We start from the raw sequence: 27,085 nt of genomic DNA, 5'->3' as shown, positions 1-27,085 counted from the left end.
TTCCTGCTTGCACACCACCAGAAGTAATCTATCTTGCCTCTTGCCTGAGAAACTTCCTTTGCGTCTCTCTGTTTCTAGTTTCATCCAATAGTTAGTTACCCATCTGATTTTCAGAATTTTTCCACTACATGTCTTTCTCCCAAACTTATAGCTTCAGATCACTTTCTTTCACTGTTCATTCAATTTCTCCTTTCCTGACCCCCCTCTCTGTTCTCCCAACCCACTAATCCCTGAAACACTACCCAGTTGGGGACCACTCTTTCACTTGGATAGTTCCATTTAACCAGGACTCCCCCTCCCTCTGATACACTTCCTTCTTTTTAAAGGGCTGACAAACAGCCGTCCTTTTCTCAGTCTGTAACTCAGGCTTAGGATGGTGAGATAATATGTAACAGTTGGGTTATGAAAAAAAGCAGGTGATTTCCAATTCTGTCTGGATCTTGTACAGTTCTGAAGGATCCATGGGCAGCGACTAAATGCCATTTTCCGTGTCAATTCAAGTATCGTTCTTTTTAATTTGTCTTTGGGCTTTGCACACTCAGACTCCATTTGCTTTTGTTTACTGTTAACAGAAGCTGCAACATTCATGCAGAAATAATCATGGACTTGGCTGGTAGAACACAAGGAAGAAGAGAAAAGGGAAATAGAAAACCCCTCTGTCATTTGACTGTTCTGTCAGCATAAATACTACTAGGTCTCTTCTCAGCTTAAAGCGGTTTTAAAGGATACTGTAATATTTTAATTTTGAAATTAGTTTTTAGCTGGTAACTCATCCAATATACACTATATCATGCAGATAGATATAGTGAAATAATAAGACATAAGATGGAAAATCTCTTCCGTTTGTCTTGGTGTTTGGTAATGTATGCGACCTCTCTGGGTGGTTTAAGCGGTTTAGATGCATTCTATGAAAAGAGAGCTTTTAATGACAAAACTAATGTGATTATCTGAGTGAGTGTGAGAGGGGTATTGAAGCCTTAGAGAAAGAAAATCTGTTAGAAAAGCTGAATGTATCTGCTTAATCCTTTCTCTAATGTGGATGCACCATCCTCTCTGAGAGGAGGTTGGTCTTTTTTTTAAAACCTATCTTCTTTCCTTCCTCTTTTAAAAAAAATTTCTTTCTGCCCCCTTTTTCTTTCTCTTATTCAAATGCTTATCTTCCTTGGTAGCAACACTTAAAGCTTTTAAACAAATCATTATCTTTACTTTCTTTGGTGTATCTGGGGTCAAAGGGCAAAACCTAAATATTTGGGTGTAGATCTGATTAGTTTGGTACAAAGATTGCATGAATGCTCTGCTTTCTCCACTATTTCTATACTCTTTAAACCAAGAATTATTAAAATGGGCATCTAATATTCTTATTAAGAGTTTCCTGAATTGAAAGTGAATTAAGTCTGTCCATGTCAAGTTTTTATTCCTGAGCCTCACATTAATCTACTATTTTAAAGTTTTCATTTTACTATTAAACATTTAAAAAATTTTATGACTTTATATGGCCACAGAATTCCCTCTAATTTTTTGCCTAAAATAAATAAACTTAGAAAAATATAAAGGCAACCTAAGAATAAAAACAAATTTGTTTTAAAAATTAAGCATGAGATTGCAGGTATATTTAGGCACTGTTTCTATTATTTTTCTCTTAACTTTTTCTAAAGGTTAATTTTCCATAACGTTCAAAGTTAGGTATGTGTAGTATAGTGGTTATATATGAAAGCTCCAGAGAGTCTGCATTTGAATTCTAGCTCTGCCACTTCCTTGGTATGTGGCTTTGGGCAAGTTTCTTAACCTCTCTGTGCTTCAACTTCCTCATTTGCAAATTGGGGATAATAGCAACTGTAATGTTTGTTAAGGTTGTTATGACTATTTCCTAGTATCTTTGTAAATAGGAAGCACTAAATTAATGCTAATTATTTAATAATAATAGCTATTGTTATTACTATATAAAATCAGGAAGGCAGATTATTATATCAAGATTTTTTGTTGAAAGTCTAAGTTCAGACCTATTTTTATAGGTGTTTTTTTTTTTTCCACGTCAGGTGGGTAACGTGGCGACAGTGGAACAAGGTTTAAGGGAGGCACATCTCGCATATCTTGCATGAACGTGAATACTCAATCATCACTCTTCCTGTATACGTAGTTTTTAAATTGTGTATCTATAGCCAGACATCTCTGAGCTTGTTTTCTTCTCTGTGAAATGGGAATTGTCATTATATAATATGTTGCCCCGTGGGTCACTGTGGGGAAAGAACCTGGCCTCAAGGAATATTCAATCGTTGTACTAGCAACCTCCGCCCCAGTTGTTCCCATTTCAGGGCAGTTTATGGCATGAGTAGGAATGATATGCCTTATGCAGAGATTATTTAGAAGACGCTGTTTGCTAGTGCTCACAAAATAAATAGAAAGTATAGTTTACCAGGTGTTGAGTATCTGGACAGAGATGGTTGGCAGGGACTCTTTCCTTGTCTGATTAGATCAGAGTCATGTAAACAATCGACAGGCCAAGTGCTTGCCCCCATTAAGTGGGTGGTAATCTGCAAATTGTGGAGTTTAAGCTGAAGTATTATATGCGGTTGAACCAATATTGCTGATATTTGACTGTGTTAGACTTATAAATGTGAGAATTTCATATGGTTTAATTTAATATTTACATGTTTTATGCATCCTATAGATCTTTGATAAAAGTATGTGAATATCTCCTTTTGAATTTCTATAATCCTTAAGTAAGCATGAGAGTAAGGCTGGTCTTGCTGATATTACTTCAGCATTTTTTTTGAAACTTCATTCATTCTGCTACCAAAATTGTTAAGGAGGTGCATGGAGATATTAGTGATTGTGTTCTTTACACTAGAGAATTATGCTTGGATTCGCCGAATCTTTGAGTTAGAAAAGAACTTTAAAACCATAGAAAATAAAATTCCCATAGTAAATTTGCAGATATTTTTGCAAAAAAATTTTTAAGTGACATTTTTTCAGGTCACATATCAAGCAGACTGCTAGAATTATAAATTGATACTTCCTTTCTATAAGACAGTTTAACAGGGTGTACCAAAGGCTTTAAAAATGTTTATCTCCTTTGAACCAGTAATTCCTCTAAGGGTTTATCTCAAGAAAACAATTAAGAATATATATAAAGATTTAGCCCTAAAGATATTTACTGTAGCTGTATTTGTAATAATGAAAGGTTGGGAATGATGCAAATGACCAATTTTAGGGTTGCTTCAACTATTCTTCAACTCCCCATTCTGACTGCTCCCCTTGGGATTTTATAACATTGGTCAGAGTCCTTCTTAAGGAATGGTGCTCAGAATGTACCCCAAGGGTGATCTGACCTCACAGAGGACAGTGGGCCCAGGATTGTCCTTAATCTGGACATGGAATTTCTATCAGCAGAGGCCAAGTTTCTGACCACGATGTTCTCTCTGTGTAACTGGGGCTGCCAGAACCCAATTATTGTCAGCCAGTGCCAGTCTCCCGCCATGCTTGTGTCTTTTAAAGAGTGACAGTAACTGCTATTTGTGGAGATGGCTATTCATAGGGACTCCTTTTCTTTGCTTGACAGAGGCTCAGTGTTCTAAGCTGTAAGAGGGGCTCTGATGCCAGCATGTGAGTCACACTCACTTGCTACTGTTCTTTTCCAGAGTTTTGGGCCACTTGTTGCTGCATATCAGCACCTCCTTTCCCCCTGCCCAGCTTGCATTTCCCCTCGCCTCATCTACTGTGCTGTGCTTGAACATAATGCTCTTCTCTGCATTCCACGTGTCTACTCTTCATTTTGTGCTGGATTTTGAAAGAGTTGAGTCTGCTGTTGGTGTCCAGATTCAGGAAAGAATGCAGATCAACTGTTGGCAGTAGATAGTTGGCAATCTTGTGATTGGTTCTTGGTTTTTATATTGTCTTGAGTATTTCTTACTGGCATATTTCTTAGGAACATTTTTTGAGAAAAGTGCTATGCAAATATTAGGTATTTTTTTTACTTAGCATGAATAATTGAAAGTTGTCAAAATAGTAAAATACTATTTGACTTTTAATTTTGACTTTTGACTTTTAATTTTTCTTTGTGTTTTCTTCTTGCTTTAAGCTTGATAGTTTTGTGAAGCTCTCAGTTAAGCTCAATTCTGTTTCTTCATGTACATCCTAAACCCTGGTATACCTTATTCTTATGACCTCACAGCTACTTTTTTTTTTTTTTTTTTTTGAGACAGAGTCTCGCTTTGTTGTCCAGGCTAGAGTGAGTGCCGTGGCGTCAGCCTAGCTCACAGCAACCTCAAACTCCTGGGCTTGAGTGATCCTTCGGCCTCAGCCTCCCGAGTAGCTGGGACTACAGGCATGCGCCACCATGCCCGGCTAATTTTTTATATATATATCAGTTGGCCAATTAATTTCTTTCTATTTATAGTAGAGACGGGGTCTCGCTCTTGCTCAGGCTGGTTTTGAACTCCTGACCTTGAGCAATCCGCCCGCCTTGGCCTCCCAAGAGCTAGGATTACAGGCGTGAGCCACAGCGCCCGGCCTTCTCACAGCTACTTTTTAAAGGTATATCCTATTATTTGGACATCTTAATTTCTGACTTTTCTCACACTCAGCATTTCTGGAAACTTACTGGGAACGGTACATGTTCTGCCTTCCTTTTGGCAAGTCCATTGCAGTTGAGCATGTTAAATGCTGTGAGAAATCCTGCAGTTAAGAAAATTGTTCACATTTGCTAATACAACATTTCTTAAAATTATTTGACTAAGAAACCTTTTTTCACAAAGTGCCAATTAACAATTTATAGAAATAGTGTTGTACAGAAGACATTTGGAGAGAGATATTGAATTTTCCCTACAATTCATTTCTCTGTCTTTTCAAGTTTCCCTTTTTTTCAGGAAAGTGTTGCAGGTAGAATTGCGATGAGGGGCCCAGTTTGCTTGTAGCTTCTTACAACCTTTCTTAGTACCTTCCTTTCCTGACTGGGAGCATGTCCCCAGCCCAGACCGTGTGGTCACTCCTCCTGGGCTCCTTTTTTCCTGGCCCCTTCTCTGGATTTGTCTCTTTTTTGTCAGAACTTGCCTATCATATATATTTTTTCCATATGAAATGGGAAAGGACCAGATCACTGAATTCGTGTCAATGTGACGATAGAGGATGTGAGCTTAATGTGTTTCCTTGCCATGGGGGCTATTTGCCATTTAATAAGGGGATACTTCCTAAGCTGTGTAGCATAATGGTTAAGATGTATATTTCATAACCAGAGACATATGGGGACAAATCTAGGTCTTATCATTTGATAACTGAGTGACCTTAAATAAGGTGATTTAGCCTAATAATTAGTTTCTTCCTATAAAATAGTGGATAATAATCTATTTGATAGGGCTTTTAAGGATTATATGGTATAATGATTATTAACTCAGGGTTAGCTAATCAGTAGGTATTGTTGTTATTATTCACCTAGGATCCCATTGCTTGTGATTTTCCCCCAACATTTTGTTATTAAAATTTTCAAATATACAGACAAGTTAAAACAATTGGACAGTGAATACTCATAAACCTACCACCTAAATTCTATAAATAATATTTTGTTGTATTTGATTTATCACATATCTATTCATTCACCTATCTATCCCTTTATATATCCCTTATCTAATTTTTTTTAATGCACTTTTAAGTAAGTTGCAGACATCTTCCCCCTAAATACTTCAACTTTATTATCATTAACTGGAGTTCAATATTTATTTATGATTCTTCTTTTGGGGGAGAGTATAAATCTAGATACATTGAAATACACAAATTGTAAGTATACCATTTGTTATGTAACCCAAACCTCTATGAATATACAGAATATTTCTGTACCCCAGAAATTTTCCCATGCCTCAGCATAGTCAGTCTCTACCTTTACTCCTAAACCCGAATATGGCCTGTGAGTTTTAGAGCTAGAATTTCAGGCACTAATTATATACTAGTGATAGGAATATTTGGATGCTAAGGAGTTGCAGGATATGCTTCTTTTATTACACCACAGTATTGGAGCTTCATGTAGCTTTTCCATAAGAAATTATAAAATTTGCATTTTCATAATATTAATTCAGCAAACATTTAGTTATCAGATATTAATATTTGCTAAGTATGGAGGGAGACATTCTGGAATCAAGTGAGCATGATAGAGCATCAGGGGCTCTGACAGAAATAGGTACAGGGTATAGTGGAGGCACTAAGAAGAGACTGGTGTGGTTCTTCCCAACTGGGACACATAGGCAAGGATGGCCTCAGAGAGGAGGTGATATTTGAGCTGAATATTATAAAGATGAGTTGATGTTTGCCAGGCGATAGTGGAGTAGGAGAGTGGGAAAGGGCGTGAAGAAGGGCAAAAAGGAAGGAAGGAGTTTGGTGTGGCAGGGAATGGTTTTGCTAGGCTGGAACAAAGGCAGCAAAGATGAAGCTAGAGTGGTAGGTGGAGAGGACTTTGCATACTATGCAAATGGCTTTGGTTTAGTTCTGTAGCTTGAGGAGTAATTTAAGAGGTTTATAAAGGGTTATTATACTCAAGAGATAGAAATTGTCAAGCAGTGAAAGTAGATGTTTAAAAATGTTTTATGACCAAATCAAAATCATATTTCTTCTTTGTGTTATTAAACTATCACTCATTTTATATTTGTGTTCTGACTCTTCCCCGTTTCTCTCTCTAAAATGATAGGTAGCGTGCCAGTATTTGAGAAATCCCAATGTATCTGATTCAGTGCTGCTGGAGAATATTTTCCAAGCTCTGAATGTATATTATAATTATTCTGGCCAGGCACAATGCCTGAATATGTCAGAGACAACAACTAGAAGTCTGGGATCCCAGGGTTGGAGCTATCAGGTAAGTGTATATAATTTCTGCAAATGGAACTTACTTTTCACTGGCACAGTTGTGCTGCAATAGAGTACACGAGGTTTTGTCACCTAATCTGGATCCAGTTCTGGCTTTGTTACCTTACACTGTGAGACCCTGGATAAGTTTCCTTGTTCATTCTTTCATTTAATCATCACCAAATATATATTTAGTGCTTACCATGTGTCAGGCACTCTTCTACACTTCATAAGTCCTATAAAAGAAGCATAAAAGAGAGGAAGTCTAATTTGACTTTCTCTGAGCCATCATTCCTTCATCTGCACAATGAGCCTAATAATGATATTTTCCTTCCAGAGTTGTTTTGAGGATTAAATATGATAATTGATGTGAAAGAAAGCAGTTTGCAAAGAAGGAATATGTAGTCCTAACTTCTGTGACTTCTCAACCCAGCCTTTCTATGTATAATGAGAGGTTGGATGGCATAGAAGTAAAGAGCAGGGGCTCTGAAGCTGGCTTGCCTGAGTTTAAACCTGGCTTTGCTATTTACCAGCTAACATATTTTATTTAACCTCTTTTTGCCTTATTTTCTCATTGGATCCTCTCTTGGTTTGCTTCTTAGGCCTGCACAGAAATGGTCATGCCTTTTTGTACCAATGGTATCGATGACATGTTTGAACCTCGTTTGTGGGACTTGAAGGAATTTTCTGATGACTGTTTTAACCATTGGGGTGTGAGACCGAGACCTTCCTGGATTTCTACCCTGTATGGAGGCAAAAACATCAGTTCACATACAAACATAGTTTTCAGGTGAGTTTTAGCTGGTCCAAAGAGAAACTTTGGTTGATGGAGACATTTGTAGAATAGAACCAGGGAATGGTGGACAATAAAACTATAAAGGATACAGTAGTGGTACCCATTATGTTTTCCTGCTCCTTGAAAGACAGAGGATACTGAGATAATGATGTTATGCCCTATTACCAGTATACTTTATTAAAGGCTTAAAAAGCTATAGCAACACAATTTTGAAATATTTAAAAAAACCTCTCCAGCACAAAATGAAGCATCACCTGTTTTTCTCAATTTGTCTTGTTATTGTTGTTAATGACCATAAAAATTTATCATTATTTATTTGACAGACTTTTGAAATGCCCATACTGTTTTGTTCCAAGTACTGCATGAGGCGCTTTAAACAAATTACCTAGCTAACTCCTCACAACAACCTTGTGAAGTAGTTGTTATTGTCATTTTTTTTACTAAGGAGGAAACTGAAGGTCACTGTGTTTAGTATACTTGCCAAAGCTCATCCAGCTTTGTTTTCGTTACTAGGCGATAAAGCCAGATTTCTACCTTTGCCTATCTGACTATAAACCCCACGTTTGTTCTTCTACATTAACTGCCCCTTATAAAGTGACTTATTTACAATTGGTTCATATTAGAGTTAACTGAGTAGACTCTATGTGTGTCTGACTGTGACTTTAAAATTTCTGTGTTCTATAATAGCTTGAACATTAGGTTGTCAGCTCTTAAAGGAACAACTAGTTAATCAAACATTTCTCCAAATCTATATGAAAAAAAGGAGTGGGATTACCGCTACATACCTCTTAACCAGAGATACTGCTTAAATTGTTAATGTCATTCTTTTTTTATAAGCTCTTTTAAACAAGTGTCAGATTTGGCCTTTAGTACATAGCCAGTAGCTTTTAGGAGTGAGGAGTGCTGCTTGTCTGGAGTTTGACTTTCTGAGTTTAAGCTGGTGGCACTTTCCACTTTGCAAAAAAGCCTCTGACTTATTAGACTCTTGCTATTTTCTAACCCAGCAGGATACCTGTCTCCAAATAAAAGATGAGACACTTTAGTGGCAAACTTAAAGATTCTTTTTGTTTAATTTCCTTAAATTGTGTTCCTTGTCCTCTACAGTATTCTTCAAAACTATATCCTTCAACTTAGTCTTATGAAGTTACAGTTGAGCAAATTAATCTGCTTAGGATATTTAAGAAAGCTGTGCCAAATTTAGGGTGTTTGAAATTAGGAAAACTTGAAAGGACTGAAAAAGACCAAAGTATAAGCCTTGGATCTGTCTTAGTCCACTAGTGCTGTATAACAAAAATACCTGAGACTGGGTAATTTATAAACAGCATAAATTTATTGCTCACAGTTATGGAGGCTGAGAAGTCCAGGATCAAGGCCCCGGCAGGTTCAGTGTCTGGTGAGGGCCTGATCTCTGCTTCCAAGATGGCACCTTGAAGGCAGCATCCTCACATGGCAGAAGGCTGAAAGGCAAAAAAGGGCCTGAGCCTGTTTCTTCTAGCCCTGTTATAAGGCACTAATCCATTGATATGGGTGGAACCCTTGTAACTTAATCACTTCCCCAAAGGCCCCACCTCTTAATACTACCACAATGGGGATTAAGTTTCAACACATGAATTTTGGGGGACGGTTGGACCATAGCTGTCTCCAGGCTCATCTTTATTCCATCAGAGGAGGAAGTACTTTGTCAATTTCTTCTTTTTCTTTAGGAGCTTATCTTCATGGAGTATTTACACGAATTTTTCTAGCATTCTGAACTTTAAGCTCATCCATCTTTGCTTTGACCCTACAAAGCCGAAGTTCAAGTTGAATTGTTAAGTGGAGTCTTTAATTTTTGTATGAGGTTTTAATATATGAGTTTTGGTCAAATACATTGTCCTTTTTTATTGGTTTTCACCATTACAGATAAGTATTTCAGTTATCCATTTATTCTTTTATATTATTTTTCTCAAGCTATTAAAATCATCATCATCATTGTCATCATTAGAGGAAGGGGTATATTTCATGAGAAAAGTTTTGGGAATAGAACAGAAGTCAGTAAATGGAAATTATAGCTCAGTGTAACAAACTTTTAGCTCAGTGTAAGAAAAGACTTTCAAAAAGAGCTATGCAGAAGTAGAATGAGCTGTCTAAAATTAATTGTTCTTTGATTCTCAGTTTTATCTTCTGTGAAATGAGAATAATAATACCATTCACCCCATGAAGTTGTTTTGATGCTTAAAACAGTTAACCCAGCAAAGTACTTGACCCAGACCTGGCTAATATATATGCTTAAAAAATATTTGTTGAACAAATAAATGAATGTACACTCTCCACCTTGCACTTTATGTTCTAGCCACAGGGAACAGAGCATATGGCCCTGAATGTCCCTTTCTTTCCTCTTCTTTCCCTTTTCTTAAGAATCAGGCCTCCTCCAAGAAATCTTCCCTGATTCCTCCAGGGAGAATAGGTTTCTGCTACCTCCTTAGTTCCACTAGCACCTGTGAATACCATTTACTACTCTGTGTGGAAATTATCTGTTTTTGTTTCTCCCTGCCCAATGAGATTGTGATCTTCTCAGTGTCAGGGACCTCATCTTAATCATCTGTGTGCCTCTAGCACCTGCTACATTGACTGGCACATAATGGTTGCCTGCTGATTTTGTGTGTTGATAAGGATGAGTAATGAAATCTACAGCTCAGGAAGGCTTTAGAAGCATGTGAAAGTTTCAAGGCAAGACTGTATGAAGATGCTGGTTTATCTTTTTGAGGCGGCAAGTATACTCTTACAAAGAAGTCTTTTCTATAGGCTGCTAGGCATGAAAAATCCAGTGTAAAAATTTCAAGTTATCAAAAAATTGAAAATTGGCCGGGCGCGGTGGCTCACGCTTGTAATCCTAGCACTCTGGGAGGCCGAGGCGGGCGGATTGCTCAAGGTCAGGAGTTCAAAACCAGCCTGAGCGAGACCCCGTCTCTACTATAAAAATAGAAAGAAATTAATTGGCCAACTAATATATATATATAAAAAATTAGCCGGGCATGGTGGCTCGTGCCTGTAGTCCCAGCAACTCGGGAGGCTGAGACAGCAGGATTGCTTGAGCCCAGGAGATTGAGGTTGCTGTGAGCTAGGCTGACGCCACGGCACTCACTCTAGCCTAGGCAAGAAAGCGAGACTCTGTCTCAAAAAAAAAAAAAAAAAAAAAAAATTGAAAATTCTCTTTTCTGAAGAAAGCAAATTCCCAAAGTAAAGGAGCAGCCTCAGGAGTCTCTGTTCTGTGTACTTAGTGGCTACCAGCTATAAAACGTTTCTGGTTGTTAAATAAGAAAATGTCCAAGGAACCCTGTAGAAAGTGTCTTTGTGACCAGGCTTCTCTCCTTAGATTGTTGCCTCACACAAATCCAAGTGTGACTGCTTTGCTGGTTGGAAGATTCAATCAGTGATTGTTGGATTGGAGATTTGCCAGTGAAGGCTTTGAAGTCAGGTAGACCTTGATGGCATTCTGCTTCCCTGAATTAACTGCATGGCCTTGGGCAAACTGCCAATAACTATATAACAGGGTTATTTCAAGGAGTAAATAGATTAGTGTGGAAGTAAACACCTGAAAGTAGGGATTTTGTCAGTTTTGTTCACTGTTGAATCCCCTATGCTCAATCAGTGCCTGATATATAGCAGGCACTCAGTAAGCGTTTATAGAATGAATGAGACCTTAACAAACAGTAGCTGTTAATAGTCTCATCTCAGCAACTTTTTTTTTTTTTTAATTTTCACAGTATTTTTGTCAGGAGGATTTATTTTCTTTCCCAGCCTATAGACATTATTTTATCAACAGTCATTCTCAGTTATTTAAATATAAATCCGAAAAGAGTATCCCTGAGGAGCTGGTTGGTTTAACATCATTTCTCTTGCAAACTAATTGTTGCCAGTGATAAAGTGAGGCTCCCTGTTGAGAATTTTACCCAGGCATCTAGATCCTCTGATGAAAGCAGGTTTTTTTTTTTTTTTTTTTTTTCAGATTTCCCAATGATTGGTTTAGCTTTCACATGTCTAGGACCAAGAAATTCAAGTCCATGTGCATCTTAGGTCTCTCAGCAACTCCAAACACTGTTGCTAAGCCACTAGGCTATTTCAGATGACCTTTTAAATCAAATGCAGTTTGCTTATTATGTGGCTGTTGGGATAGCTTTTTTGTTTTGCAAATAATGGAGAGTTTCCTATCTGGGTTGGGCCTGTCAAATTGGAATAATGATAAAGGCTATTTGTTCACTTAAGAGAATTCAACTCCCTGTATAGTTTACTTTAAAAATTTATCTGGTAGCTGAAAACTAAGGCTTCTGTTCTGCATGGGAGTTTTCCTTTTTGTTTTTAATAAAACCAAAAATGTACATTTTTGGAGTTTTCTTTTAATTAAAAAAATTATTATTATTTTTTTTTTTTTTGAGATGAAGTCTCACTGTGTCCCCCAGGCTGAAGTGCAATAGCTATTCACAGGTGCAATCATAGTGCACTGCAGCCTGGAATGGACTGATATTTTTTCAAGAAAAATGTTATTGAATTGTAATTGAATGGAACATGGAATTTCAGTGTATTTTTTATTTATTTATTTTTTATTTTTGAAGCTGAATCTCTTTGAAGCTGAAGCTCTGTTGCCCAGGCTGGAGTGCAGTGTGGCGTCTCATTGTACATAGCTCACTGCAACCTGGAACTCCTGGGCTCAAGTGGTCTTCCTGCCTCAGCCTCCTGAATAGCTGGGACTACAGCCCGTGCCACCACACCTGGCTAATTTTTCTATTTTTTGTAGAGATGGGATCTCACTCTTTCTCAGGTTGATTTACAACTCCTAGACTCAAGGAATCCTCCTGCTTGGGCCTCCCAAAGTTCTGAGATTACAGGCGTGAGCCACCACACCTGGCTAAAAGTGTATTTCAAACACACATATAGGTGATGTACTTAAGTGTTTATTTTCTCATTTAATTTGTACATTTACCTAGAAGTAGTTGATCAAATTAGTATTCTGACCAAATTTCTATGAGAAACACTTTCACATCCATTTTCATGATTCATTTAACTCTCAGAGGTGTTAATACTCTCATGGTTACAGAATGTGATAATAATTATACTGCATGCTTGTGTAGTATTTTATGGTTTATACCTATTTCTACATTTATTACTTAACTTGGGCCTCATAATATCTCTGTGAGAAAGGGGCATTATCTTTCTTAAAAAATTTTTTTTCTATAATACCCATGATAATCAAGGTTTGCAGGGATCAGTTAACTTACCCAGGGAGGGTCCTGCAGCTAGTAAGGATATAAAACTTAGATCTGCTGACTTAATGTTTTGTTCTTTTCACTGCTGCACACAGCTAAAGGTCAGTCTCTGTATATTTGTATTAATCATTTTTTTTTTTTTTGAGACAGAGTCTCGCTTTGTTGCCCAGGCTAGAGTGAGTGCCGTGGCATCAGCCTAGCTCATAGCAACCTCAAACTCCTGAGCTCAATCAAGCCTCCTGCCTCAGCCTCCCGAGTGGCTAGGACTACAGGCATGTGCCACCATGCCCAGCTAATTTTTCTGTATATATTAGTTGGCCAATTCATTTCCTTCTATTTATAGTAGAGATGGGGTCTCGCTCTTGCTCAGGCTGGTTTCGAACTCCTGACCTCGTGCAATCTGCCCGCCTCAGCCTCCCAGAGTGCTAGGATTACAGGTGTGAGCCACCGCACCGGCCTGTATTAATCATTTATGTCAACTCTGCTTTCCCATGTAAAATGTACTGAAGTGACTTACAACATGTTCCTGGACTTATATATTTATAGATGTATATATGTAAGGTACCCAGTACAAGGCAACAGATAACTAGATACTTAAATTCTTTTTTCATTCAATCAGCAAATATTTGCTTGGCTCCTACTGTGAGTCAAGTCTGGTTCCAGAAACTGCGAGGATATAGAAATAAACAAAATGGACAAAAATCCCTGCCCTGCCCTCATGGAGTTCTAGTTTGAGAGATAAGATAGGTAATAAAACAAGATAGCATCTATATACATGTTATGAGGATATAAGTGCTAAGAAGAAAAAGATGAACCAGGAAAAGGGGTTATGAAATGTCAAGGGGAGGAAAAACAGTTGGAATTTTAGATTAGAGTGACAGGGAAGACCTCACCCAGGGGTAACTTTTGGAAAATGACTAGCAGAAGTAAAGGAGCTAGACATTAGGTTGGTCATGTGACAGGAATAAGCAAGGGTGAAAGCATTGAGAGATAAATGTCTCCAGCATGTTCTCCTTCAGCTGGAGGGAGGAGAGGTCAGTGTGGCTGGAGTGGAGTCAGAAGGGAGAGAGTAGCAGGGGATGATATCAAAGAGGCAGAGAGCAGAGGGCCTGGGTCAGTAGAGACTTGTTGTTTCTAATAAGGACATAGGTTTCTACTGTGAACAAGATGGGAAAACTTGTAGTGTTTTGAGCAGAGGAATGACATAATCTAGTTCAGGTTTTAATAGGATGACATTGGCAACTCTATTGATACTAACTTGTAGAGGACAAGAGTAGAAGCAGGAAGATCAGTTAAAAGGCTATTGCAGTAATTCAGGGTAGAAAGAATGATGACTTCAGTCAGGGTGGTGGTAGTGGAGGTGGTGACAAGTTAGATTCTGGGTGTATTTGAAGATACAGCTGATAGGATTTGTTGACAGGCTGTGTGTTAAGCAAAGAGAGATTAAAGGGTGACACCAAACTTTTTGGCCTGAGCAACTAAAAAGATAGAGTTGCTATTAATAGAGATTGGGAAGATGGTGGGTGGGGTTGGCTGGCATTTGGGGAGTATCAGGAACTCAGCTTTGGACCTGGTATGTTTGAGATGTCTAATTTGACTTCCATGTAAAAATATCAAGCAGACAGTTGAATTTTTGTTCTGAAGTTTAGGGGAAAGGTCCTGGCTAGAGATATTATTTGGTAGTCTTCTGTGTATAGATTGTACTTATAACTGAGAGGTTTTTTATGATTATGCAATTTATGGGAATAATTTTATATACATGGAAATTTTTTTATTTCAGGCTTTGTAAACAATACCAGCAAAATAGACTGTGCATTAAACAAATGTCAGAACACATATAACAATGTTTTGTAAATGATTTCAAGTGTCATGTAGATAAGATATGCCAAGAGATGTCATATAAGGGGAAAGTGCCATGGGGCAAGTATTTAGATCCAGGTATTTCAGTGCCAATTTTATTCTGAGGAATCTGAGTTTCTATGAGATAAGGTAGATAAGAGGCAAACTGGGGACTGAAACACAGGTGTGTCTGATCCTCAAGCTCATTTTCTTCTTACTCTGTACACAAGTCAAGAACTTATGAGCTGTTGACTTCCAACAGCAATCATGTGTCTATGAAATGCAATGTATAATAGTATAAAGTTGCACATTGAACTAAGGTTTTAAGACCTGAGTTTGAATCTCAGACTTGCCAAGATGAATGATTTGGGCAAGCCTTTTGACTTGTTTGGGCATCAGTTTTCTTGTCTATAAAAGGGTTGTAATTAAACCTACTTCCTAGGGTTGTTATAATGATCAAATGTGAAAGACTTTGTAAATTCTAAACCACTGTGGCATGTGTGGAGTTAATATTACTAGGGAGCAAATTGATTTACAGTAGCATCAAGAATAAAACATTTAGGGACAATCTTAACAAAAGAAGTATAAGATGTACACATTGAAAACTATAAAACATTGTTGGAAGAAATTAAAAATCACTATATATGGAAAGACATCTCATGTTCATGTATTGGAAGAGGTAATAATATTAATATTCAGATGGTAATACTCCTCAAATTGATCGATCTACAGATTCAATGCAATCTCTATCAAATTCCCAGCTGACTTTTTTGCAGAAATTGAAAGCTGATCCTAAAATTCATAGAAATACAAGGGACCCAAAATAGCCAAAACAATCTTGAAAAGGAAGGACAAATTTGAAGAACACACACTTCCTGATATCAAACTTGTTACAAAAGTATAATAGTCAATACAATATGATACTGGGATATGGATAGACATGTAGATAAATAGAAGAGAATTGAGAGCACAGAAGTCAACCCTCATATGTATGGTCAATTGATTTTCAACAAGAGTGCCAGGGCAGTTCATTATGAAAAGAATATGCTTTTCAACAAATGATGCTGATAAAACTAGACATGCATATGCAAAAGAATAAAGTTGGATTCCTATTTCATACCATATAAAAATATTAACTCAAAAAAGGTTTAAATCTAATAGCTAAAGCTATAAAATTCTTAGAAGAAGACATAAGAATAAATTTTCATGACTGTGGGTTAGACAGTAGTTTCTTAAATATAATACCAAAACCACAAATAACAATAAAAAAATAGATAAATTGGACTTCATGAAAATAAAAAACTTCTGTGCTACAAGTGATACTATCAAGAAAGTTCAAAGATAGCATACAGAATGGGAGAAAATATTTGCAAATCATGTGTTTGATAAGGGACTTGTATCCATATTGTGTAATGAAGTCTTACAACTCAAAAAGAAAAAAACATATAACCCAGTTAAAAAATGGGCAAAGATCTGAGTAGACAGTCTTCCAAAGAAGATGTACAAATGGCCAATCAGCACATGAAAAGGTATTCAGTACCATCAGGCTCTTGGGAAATGCTAATCAAAACCACATGGGATACCATTTCACACCTACTAGAAGGCAATCACCTACTAGAAGGTAATCAAAAAGGCAGCTAATAATAAGTGTTGGCAAGACTATAGAGAAACTGGATGTTGCCAGTGGGAATGTAAAATGGTGCAGATACTTTGGAAAGCAGTCTGGCAGTTCATCAAAAGGTTAGGTTACCATATGTCTCAGAAATTCCTAGGTATATACCCAAGAGAAATTAAAGCATACATCCATACACAGACTTGTATGTGAATGTTCAAAGGAGCAATATTCATATTAGCCAAAAAATGGAAACAATACAAATATGTATCAACTAATTAGTGGATAAATAAAATATGATATATCCATACAATGGAATATTATTTGGCAATAAAAAGGAATAGTGTACTGATTCATGCTACAATGTGAATGAAACTTGGAAACATGCCAGGTGAAAGAAGCCAGTCACAAAAGAACCATCTATTGTAATCTTTTTTTGTGAAATGTCCAGAACAGGCAAATGAAGCACCTTTCTATATAACAGATTAGTTCCTCAGATCAAATCTCCCAGATTAGAAGTTTATAATTTTAGGCATCAAACATGTATTAATAAGAGGTTTCTCTTATCTGAATATAGATATGAAAAATTAACCTTAACTATTTTCTTGTTCTTGCTTGCAGCAATGGTGAACTAGATCCCTGGTCAGGAGGTGGAATAACCGAGGACATCACAGACACCTTGGTTGCCATCACCATCTCAGAGGGAGCTCATCATTTAGATCTCCGAGCCAGCAATCCCTTAGATCCCAGTTCCGTGCTGTTAGCCCGCACCTTGGAAGTTGGACACATGAAGAAATGGATCAAAGATTTCTATGGCAGGGCGGGGAAAGAAGAATTGAGAGACTTTTGATCATTTTCACTTTCTTCTTTTATTTTCACACCACCCACATTCCCATTCACTTTGGTTTTCTACATGTAATTACTTTCCCTCATTTATCATTAGATTTGGTGGGGCTGAGCTTGAAACAGAAGAGAGGATGATGGTGGTGAGAGCAGCCATCCCCCAAGTGTGATTCCTGGGTCCTTGCTGTCTTTGTACCACCTCCAGGAAGAATCTCTTCACGATAGCTCTCCCACACCATTCATGGCCCTTGTAAATGGAACAGAGTTCCTGACTGCCTTTCATAAGAGAGAGAGTCACTTCCTTTGTTTCTCTGCAAATGGAGATTTCTCCTTGGTTTTGAGGTTGAAATCTCTTTGGCCCATTTGTAAATGCCCACCCCTACCCTCCAAAAAGAAAAAGCAGAAGATACATAAAAATGATGTAATTGCAGCTGGTAGGAAGCATGTCTGATGCCAATCCAGGAAATGGGAGCCATTTCTTTTGTACTTGATTTAATGACTTTGAACTGTGCTGTAAATAAAGAATAAGACTGGACCTTATACCTGTGTGTTGCTTCTGAAGCTCACTCCAGCTGTTGTGAATGCTGTGTGCACTGCGGTTGGCTGTTTTTGGAAAGTCCTTTAATTTTCTCTCTTCTATTTGGCAGCTTTTCTTAGTTCTGGGATATTTGCCACTGCGGTACTTCCAGTAAGAAATCTGGACTCTTTCTACTTCAGTTCTCTTTGTTTCAAAGGTCAGTTTTGTGGTAATTTGGCTAAATTCTGCCAGTTTAGGAAAATGACTCTGTTTTGCCTTTCACTTTAAATCTGAACAAGCTTTATGCTGTGGTCACTGATAATACTTCAATAAGAAGCCTTTAAAAATTGATGAATCAGCTATTCAGAAAGTAGAATACAGTTATGTTCAGCTTTTTAATTTTTTAAATTTTATTTTTTGGTGGTTGTTACTGCTGTCATTGAAGCCAGAAGTGTCAGGACACTAAGAGGCAGGTGCATGAGAACTTTTCTGTATGGCTTCCAAAAGACAAACTGACTAATTCATGCAGGCAGCATATTTGACATTAATAAATGGCCAAGGCTTTCCTATTTCCAAGGGGTTGGCTTCTTTCAAGCAGTTCTTACACTGAGACCTTTCTTCAGAAGAGCTTTTCTAGGATAACAAATAGGGTTGGATCAAAACCTTTCAGGGACACACAGACTAACAGTTTTTACTCTGTTGAAAGATTTCTTCCTCGTTTCTTTTTATTTTCTCTCAATAAATTTTTTTCTTCATCTTGCTTGGGAACATTTTCTGCTTTTAAAAAATTGTACCTTGAGCTGGATCATTTCTAAAGCACTTATTTTTTTGAAGTGCAGAGATAGAGTTCATTCTTGGATGGGAGACTGAAATATTTCCCTTACTTTTTCTGGCATCTGGGAGATACAGGAAAATCTTTGTCTTGTTTTAGAAGCCTTCGGTTCTCATTGCAATGAGTTATCTATCAAAGCATTTGGTCACTATTTTTGTTTCTGCATCCGAGAACAGTCTATTGGGGTGGGAATTTAAGGATCAAAACAATACTACTTTTTATTCTTTGTTAACTAAGAAGTTATATAATGCAGGGTTTATGGGCTTATTAGAGGATATTCTTATAATTTGTTTTAGGAATTTAGGATGTTTTCCTCGAAGTTTTTTACTTGTGTAAAATCTTTAAAATACTTTGCCATTTCCTTTAATACTCATTGTTTAGATGTGTTGCATTTTTCTAAAGAAACAAATTCTCCCCAAAAGATTATATTTTTTGTAAGCATAATTTGGTCCTATTAATAAATACATCTTATATATACAGAAGCCTTAATTGAAGTTAGCCTAATTATAATCTGCTAAAATTTAATTTTAAAATGAAAAAGAGACAGATATTAGAAGATGTTGTCACTTATCAAAACTCTGACACTAATTTTGGAATAATTCCTTAACATACATATATTTTTATTGAAAAGATAGCTTTGCAATTCCTTTTCTGGTTTTATTTTAAAGTTGAAAAAATTTAGGTGCAAAGCTATTGTAAGAATTATGCAAGCTCACACATCCAATTATTGGTGGAAATAAATCTAAAAACCTGGAACAATAGAACTTATTTCCTATGTGCCCTGAGTGCACCAAAATTAGCTCTTAATACATTTACCCATCTCATAGTGATTAACTGCTATTTTTAATGACACTAGGAATGGCACTATCAATAGACCTATCAATAGGTCTATTGATAATTGCAACTCAATTCTAGAAGATGTATTTGATGATCCTATTGAAAGAATGCAGACCCCAAGTCATTCCTATCCAACAAAGCACCCTCAAATATAGAGGCTTAAAGCAACGACCATTTATTTAGTTCATGATTTTATGGGTTGATGATTTGGTCTGGGCTCACTCATGTATGCTGATGGCCCTATTTCTGAGGGTTAATAGGCTGTTGGTTTCTGGGGTGCTCATCTGGGCACATGGTTTTTTTTTCTCGTACAGGCTAGCCTAGGCTTGTTCACATCATGGTTGCAGGTTCTAAGAGACAGAGTAGAGGTAATCAAAGTTTCTTGAAGCCTAAGCTTCAAATTGGCACACAATTATGTCCATGCCATTGTATTGCCAAATCACAAGACCAGACAGACTCAAGGGGGAGAGGAAATAGCCTCTGTCCATTGATGGGAGGAGTTGAAAAGTCACAGTGCAAAGTCAAAGTGACATGAATACAGAGACAATAAGAGAATTGTAGTTATTTTTGCAATCTACCATACTGCCTAACTCTTATTATTGAGAACACTGTATTTTCCATGAATCAATAGTGGTAATACTTTTGGATTTCATGAACTAGTAAAAAAAATAAAATAATGTAGGAAGTACACAAAAGTATTTGAAGATCAGAAATTTTTTATTGTGATAAATAACATTAAAAAAATGAAAAAGAATTGGAACATCAAATAAGCCTTATTATTTAAAGCATCCCTCTAATTAACAGACTGAGTTTTTGCAGACAGGGGAGGAGAGACATGGAGGATTGGGGTATTTTTTATTTTCTGTATTTGTTACTTTAACTGCCTGGAGTCAATGGGTAGAACTAAAGAAACTTAGGTAACTTTCTTAGGGGATCTGTAGAGCTAAAAGATTACCCAGAGAAGCCGATGTCTAAACCATTATATTACAGAGTGAAGGCATCTCAGACATCCAGCCCAGCCCCATCAGTTTGTAAGTGATGGAATTGTGGCCCAGAGAGAAGGGATTTGTCTCAGGCCTCACAGCTCATGTTTGGCAGAACAAGGGCTTTAAATCCAGGTTTTTGTTTGTTCGTTTGTCTCACCTTACTGATGTAGTTTAATCTTTGGATTCAAGCAACAAAACCAAACGAAACCAGCTTGAGCAAAAGAGGGAATTTTTGAAACCATGCAAGAATAGCTAAAAAACTTGGGTAACTAGGAGTCACGAGGGGACGGAAATGAGGTCTGGAAAGTCATTAAAAGTCAAGACTGCTACACTCTGTTTCACTTTCAACAAAGGAGGTCACCAGTTGTGAGATGGTGGGTTCGATTGGTTCCTCAGGAGTTTACAGTTTGGCAGACAGTGTGTGCATCAGAATTACCCAAAGGGCTGATAAAAACAGATTGCAAAGCCCCATCCCTGAGTTTCTAATATGTCTTGGGGTGGATCTTGGGAAGTTGTATTTCTAACACACTCCCAGGTGATGCTGGGGGAGCACACTTTGAGAACTACTAATCGAAAGAATTCTGAATTTGAATTCCTTCACACAGGGCATGCGCCTTCAGTTCACCTTCTCTCAGCCTGCCTGAGCCATATGAGTATGGGAGCCCTGCCTAAAGCGTCTCTTCCCTTGACTGCTTCATTCTCCCTCTGCAGACCAGCTTCCCCTTTCTACTCGCACAGGCCCATGATGACTTACCAGAAGGGTGTCCTCAGCCCCCTGAGCCTGCATTGACCCACAAGCCCCCAACCCTCAGGTGGTTAGGGAAGAGCAGGGCCACGTAAACATCGTTACAGAGATACACTTCTTAGACAGAGGAGTGGGCAACAGTTCAGACCACACAATCACAGGGCATCTATCACAGTGTTTCTTGCTACACGAGTGTGTCCAACAAAATGCCGATTGCTTATGTAGTAGAAAGATCCATAGTTGGGCAAGTGCGGAAAATGATGGGATAAACAAAGTTAAATAGTTGTTTTATCTGTAAATGTGCATGTGACTCTTCAAAATGGTAATCGAGAACACAACTTTTCCTACGTTTACTTAACAGAACATCAACTGGGCCTAAGGCATTGGTCTAAACCCTGGAAAATACAGTGGTGGGAAAGCAAACACAGTATCTGCTCTGATAAGGTTTATGTTCTAGTGGGAGAAAGACATGAAATGTCAGGTTACACAATGAATTGGTAAAATTATAAGTGTTATGAAGAGTTAGGACTATTAGGAAATTTAGCAGGGAATCTGAGTTAGTCTGGGGCAATAACAATGCTTTTATGAAATGTCACATTTCAGCTGTGCCGTAAATGATGAATGGGAGCTATACTAGGAAGATGAGTGGAGAAGACGACATGTGCAATATCTCTGAGTGTAGCATAGTCAAGGAACTGAAAGGAGGCCACTGCAATGGAATAGCAGATGACCACAGAGAAAGTGGCATAATATGAATCTGGAGACATGGACGGGGAATGCTCATTCAAACACTATAATGAGAAGTCATTATAATGATGGAAAACCCCTGATGGGCCTTAATCAGGGGAGTGATGTGAATAGATGTTCATTTAAAAGGATCACTCTGGCTATAGAGTATGCATTATAGGGGGCAAGCAAGTACTGGAGGAGACCACTGTTGCAATTGTCCAGGTAAGAGAAGAGGGTAGCTTTCACTAAAGTGATAGAGATGGAGCTGCAGAGAAAGGGATGAATCCGAGAGAGATTTAGTAAGGACAGTCAATGGGATTTGGTGGTAGGTCCTATATGAGATATGAACTGGGCAAGTGTCAAAGATGATAATTTCTAATTTGTGCACTTGGATAGATGGTGATGCCATACACTGGAGAGGCAGCATTGGAGGGACCTCCTGTCCTTGGCTTGCCTGGATTTGGAAAGGGGATCTCCTAGTACTCAGTATCTCTGGAACTTGGACTTCCTGATTTATAGTCACTTCACCTGCATGTGCCCTGGATCCCTCTCCCACTCTGTCAGCCTAATACTCTTTGTCAAAGGAGCTGAATGTATGTAACTCTGCCTTGATGTTGAGTGGACGCAGAACATTGGTCAGAAACAAAGCCATTTAGGGGTTTAAGGAACAACTTGGTTCTGATAGTTTTTGCTGTCTTGGAAAGAAAGATAGAAGCTTACAACAGCAGAGCTGGAAAGCAATCTTGGCATCATTTAGCTCTATGTGATTGTTTAACATGGCTAACATCTTTAACAAGAAATTCAGGCTTAAGTGTGAAAATTATTGGCCCAAAGTATATAGCTCATATAGCTCAACATGTTTACTTAATATTCATTTATTTTTGTCACACCTGGTTCTGAAAGGATTTCGGGTGTTCTGAAGATATACATTAAACATAGCACAAGTGGAATACAAGAGATTTAAATGGGTTAGAGATGTAAAATGGATGTAGGAATGCAAACCATAAACCAATATTTATCAAGTAAGTTCCACAGAATGCTAGTAAGGCCAGATGTTAGTATGTGTTACATTAAAAAGGGGTACCATGATAAAAAATGTTTGAACATGGCTGAAAAAACTTGAACAGGTTGTCTTTACTACACAATCTTTCAAACCTTTAATATGCTATGTACATTGTGAATCAACAAGAATGCAGCATTTCCAAAACTTATTTTATCCAGAACTCGTTTTTCATGCAACATTTGTAGGACTAGTGCTCTGCTGAACAACTACTGAAAAATGCTGCCACAGAAGTCTATATATCTTCTGAAGATGAGAGCTAAGAAAATTTGGCCTTAAGCTTTCTAGTAGAAAACAGATGAAAACAGCTAAACAGTTTATACTGTGCGTAAAATAAAAACAGATCAATCAATCTGGAAAAGCCTATGTAGGAACTTCCTGGAGGAACCTTAGAAAGGGGAAAAGTGTAATGAATGAAAGCTTCAATTTTTGTGCATTTATTAATAAGTTTCATTGCATTCATCCTTATACAATCTTTCAGGATAGATGAAAGTCATAACACCAAAGTATGACAGTGATTTTATAACGAACTAATGAAATATACTACAGGTAAACTTTTTTGCTGATCTGGTTTGAACTAGAAATAGATTTTACAATGTCTGGAGGTGCATTCTGAGCCAAACTTTTGCTAGATAGATGTTTCTTGGATAGTTTAAATTGCCTTAGTAGATATTGAACAGAGGGAAAGAATGATGTTTTATAACACAAGTGAAGTCGTTTTTTAAAAAATGAACTCAGATACCTGAATATACTATCACCCTTCTTGGCTCACAGGTGAACTAGGGGCCAACAGAAACTCACCAGCCATGTGGGGCAGAGCCAAGACAAGAAACAGGTGCTTTGTCCACCACAGAGATGTTGACGTCTGTTACCAAACTTCCTCTATGGCTTTGGGGGAGTGATTTTACTAACAACTGCTTTTCTTTGTTTTGTAACTCCTAAAATGTAGAGGTACATAGCCAAAGAAAGATTTACACAAAACCATCAACCAATAACTATGAGATATTAAACTCAAATTGAAATTTTGTGCTAAGGTGATATATATATATATATATATATTTATATTTTTTTTTTTTTTTTTTTTTTTTTTTTTGAGACAGAGTCTCACTCTGTTGCCCGGGCTAGAGTGCCATGGTGTCAGCCTAGCTCACAGCAACCTCAAACTACTGGGCTCAAGCAATCCTTCTGCCTCAACCTCCCAAGTAGCTGGGACTACAGGTATGAACCACCATGTCTGGCTAATATTTTTCTATATATTTTTATATGTCCAGCTAATTTATGTCTATTTTTAGTAGAGACAGGGTCTTGCTCTTGCCCAGGCTGGTCTCAAACTCCTGATGACGCCAGATGATTTAATAAATGACTTTCCTTCTCTCATCATCAAAAGGCTACCAGATTATCCTTTACAGTTGACAGAAGACATTTCATGTGTTATCATAATGTCAGTTCATTTGGTCCATCCACCTGCCTTCAGAATGGAAGGCACAATATAAGCCAGTAAAACATCCATCCATCTGCTTTGTCTTTAAAGAACTTACAGTCAGAGTTCTGCCATCTATTTTGTTCCCTTTTCTGATGCCATAAACCCCTCACCCACAGGAGTTTGTTCTTTAGGTCTAAACCTGTGGTTCTCAACTGGTGGCAATTTTGTCTCCCAGAGGACAGTTGGTAATGCTGGAGATGGTTTTGGTTGTCACATTCAGGGTGGGGTGAGCCACTGACATCCCTGATGCAGACCAGCACCGCTGCTAAACATCTTACAATGCACAGGACAGCTTCTGTAACAAAGAATGATCTGGCCCAAATGTTAATACTGTTGATGATAACTGAATTTAACCTAAATCTTCTCCATCATAATTTAAGACCCTTTCCTAAGTTTTACCCTGCAAAGGAGAAGAAAAAGTGATTATTAATTCAACAGCCTTATACTCTATCCTCTCTACAGCACAAGAGCACAATGTCTAATACAGACACCCTCTGCTCTAAAATTCAATAACCTTTATTTTGGAGACTGATTTTTAAGATACATCCTCTTCTCTGAGCCAAATAACCCCAGTTATTTGGTTTGTTTGTTTACTTATCATTCTTTCATCCAAACATTTATTCAACAGCAACTCTGTGTAGGTATAGTGTTAAGGAATAAGAGTTCAAAGCTAAAGCTCAGTGTTCTCAAGGACCTCAAGGTTAATGGGGAGAGAGGGTCACAATGTCAGATGATTAAATACATTCAGCTAACAACTTCAGTTGCATTCAGGATGCTGTGGCAGCATAAAGGCCGAGATGATGAATTCAACCCAGAGATCTGAGGAAAGCTTTAAAGGAGAAGTAACATTCAAACTGGGATTTGAGGGATAGGAGTTTGCAGCATGGCTGTGGACTGAGGAGAAAGGTGATAAAACATTATTCACTGGCAAAAAATTGTTAAGCACCCATTATGTGCCAGTAGTTAGGCACCAATCATGTTATTGTGGGGGAAGAAAACCAGATAGCTCCTATCATTGCAGGGTCTATAAAAAGAGAACCAAAGAAAACCTTCCCTTTACTGCTTGGATCATACTTTATAGATCGTGGAATTCTTCTGCCTACTTTTCCTCATTTGAGCCCTTCAACATCCTGGGTGGAAGGAAAAATACATATTAGGTTATTAAGTATGAAGTGTCCAATTTCCTTAAGTACTAACTTTGACAGTTGATATCTCTGATATTTCGCTTTGACACTTCTTGTTTTATTTTTATTGTGAAGGTACATCCTCAGTCTATCAAGCACACATTTTGGCTTGTGATTATCTTTCAAATTGTTTTTAGAGCAATTTTTGTGAAACCATGGATAAGTCAAAAGTTTGTGTTGTTTTCAAATACACATTCGTTAGTAGAATCAATGCAGTTGCAGACAGCTAGAAATATCAATGAAGTGTTTGGGAAGGATGTGGCTAATGAATGCACAGTATGTCAGTGGTTTGAGAAGTTCCATTCTGGTAATTTTAATCTCGAAAATGAGCCAAGTGGGTGACCTGAGACCAAGGTGGATAATGATGAGCTGAAAGCTGTAGTGGAAGAGAATCCATCTCAACCTACGTGTGAATTAGCAGCAAGGTTTGATGTTACTATTTCAACAATATTGGACCATTTGGAAACAAATTGGCAAGGCAAAGAAGCTGGATAGATGGGTTCTGCGTGAATTAAATGAGTGTCAGAAAAGAAATCATCTCGAAACTTACCTTTCTTTGCTGTCACAACACAAAGGCAAACCATTTCTACACTGTATAGTTAATGTGTGATGAAAAATAGATTCTTTTTGACAATCGCAAGCATTTGGCATATTGGTTGGATAAAGATGAAGTGCTGAAACTCAGTCCAAAAACAGAATATTCATCATAAAAAAGCTAATAGTATCTGCTTGGTGGTCCAGCACTGGTATTATTCACTACAGCTTCATGAGACCTGGTCAATTGATTACAGTGGATGTCTAGTGCAACCAGTTGGATGAAATGATGAGGATGCTTATGATTAAGCAGCTGAGGTTGGTCAATAGAGACAGGCCAATCCTCTTGCAAGACAACACTTGGCCACATGTGGCACAAACAACGCTGCTCAAAATACAGAGGCTAGACTTGGAAACTCTCTGTCATCCACTGTATTCACCAGACCTTGTACCAACTATCTACTACTTCTTCTAGGCTTTGGACCACTTCTTGCAAGGAAAAATATTTAATTCTCAACAAGCTGTGGAAAACGCCTTTCATGATTTCATCACCATTCTCTCTCTAGGCTTCTTTGCTGCTACCGTAACAAGCTACCGTTAAGATAGCAAAACTGCATTGATAGGTTAGGTGCATACTTTGATTAATTGTACTGCTTCTTGTTTAAGATATAATAAACTACACTTTAGATTCAAAATTGGACATTTCATATTTAATGACCTAATATTATCTCCACATTATAAGGGAGGACCATGAGGCTAAGAGAAATGAAATGACTCCCTTCTTCCCACAACCATGGCCATGAATTTAGTGAGTGTCAGTTGTCTGATTCCAAATCTGTGCTTTTCTACTATTCCTTGGTTTTCCTTGGTTCCAAATGCAATTTCCTGTGGCAGAGAGGCAAGCACACCTCTTTCTACCCGCTCCGTGTCCTGCTGATTTTATCTCTGTCTTTACTTCTGTTTCCTGTCAGCCTCAGTGCTTAAGCAGTTTTCCAGCCTTCCCAGTTCCGATTGCAGAGGGAC

At 37.7% G+C, this 27,085-nt stretch overlaps 1 protein-coding gene and 1 non-coding gene across 4 annotated transcripts in view; one reads left to right on the top strand and one right to left on the bottom strand.

Annotated features, from left to right (window-relative positions):
- The window catches only part of PRCP (prolylcarboxypeptidase), a 59,408-nt gene extending 41,713 nt beyond the window's left edge, over positions 1 to 17,695 (top strand). For all 3 annotated transcript variants that reach the window (XM_012736112.2, XM_012736111.2, XM_076002355.1), the window contains 3 exons: positions 6,671 to 6,835; positions 7,428 to 7,615; positions 16,934 to 17,695. In XM_012736112.2, coding sequence (XP_012591566.2) covers positions 6,671 to 6,835; positions 7,428 to 7,615; positions 16,934 to 17,162 — 582 coding nt within the window. In that variant the 3' untranslated portion in view covers positions 17,163 to 17,695. The remainder of the gene's footprint in view (positions 1 to 6,670; positions 6,836 to 7,427; positions 7,616 to 16,933) is intronic.
- LOC142870864 (small nucleolar RNA U13) lies at positions 2,031 to 2,139 on the bottom strand. The gene has a single exon (XR_012919190.1). It is a non-coding gene; the product is annotated as a small nucleolar RNA U13 (small nucleolar RNA).
- Positions 17,696 to 27,085: the final 9,390 nt, after the last annotated feature.

This window comes from Microcebus murinus, chromosome 4 (genome assembly GCF_040939455.1).
Source record: "Microcebus murinus isolate Inina chromosome 4, M.murinus_Inina_mat1.0, whole genome shotgun sequence".
NCBI lineage: Eukaryota > Metazoa > Chordata > Mammalia > Primates > Cheirogaleidae > Microcebus > Microcebus murinus.
This window is presented reverse-complemented; position numbering and strand designations above follow the sequence as displayed.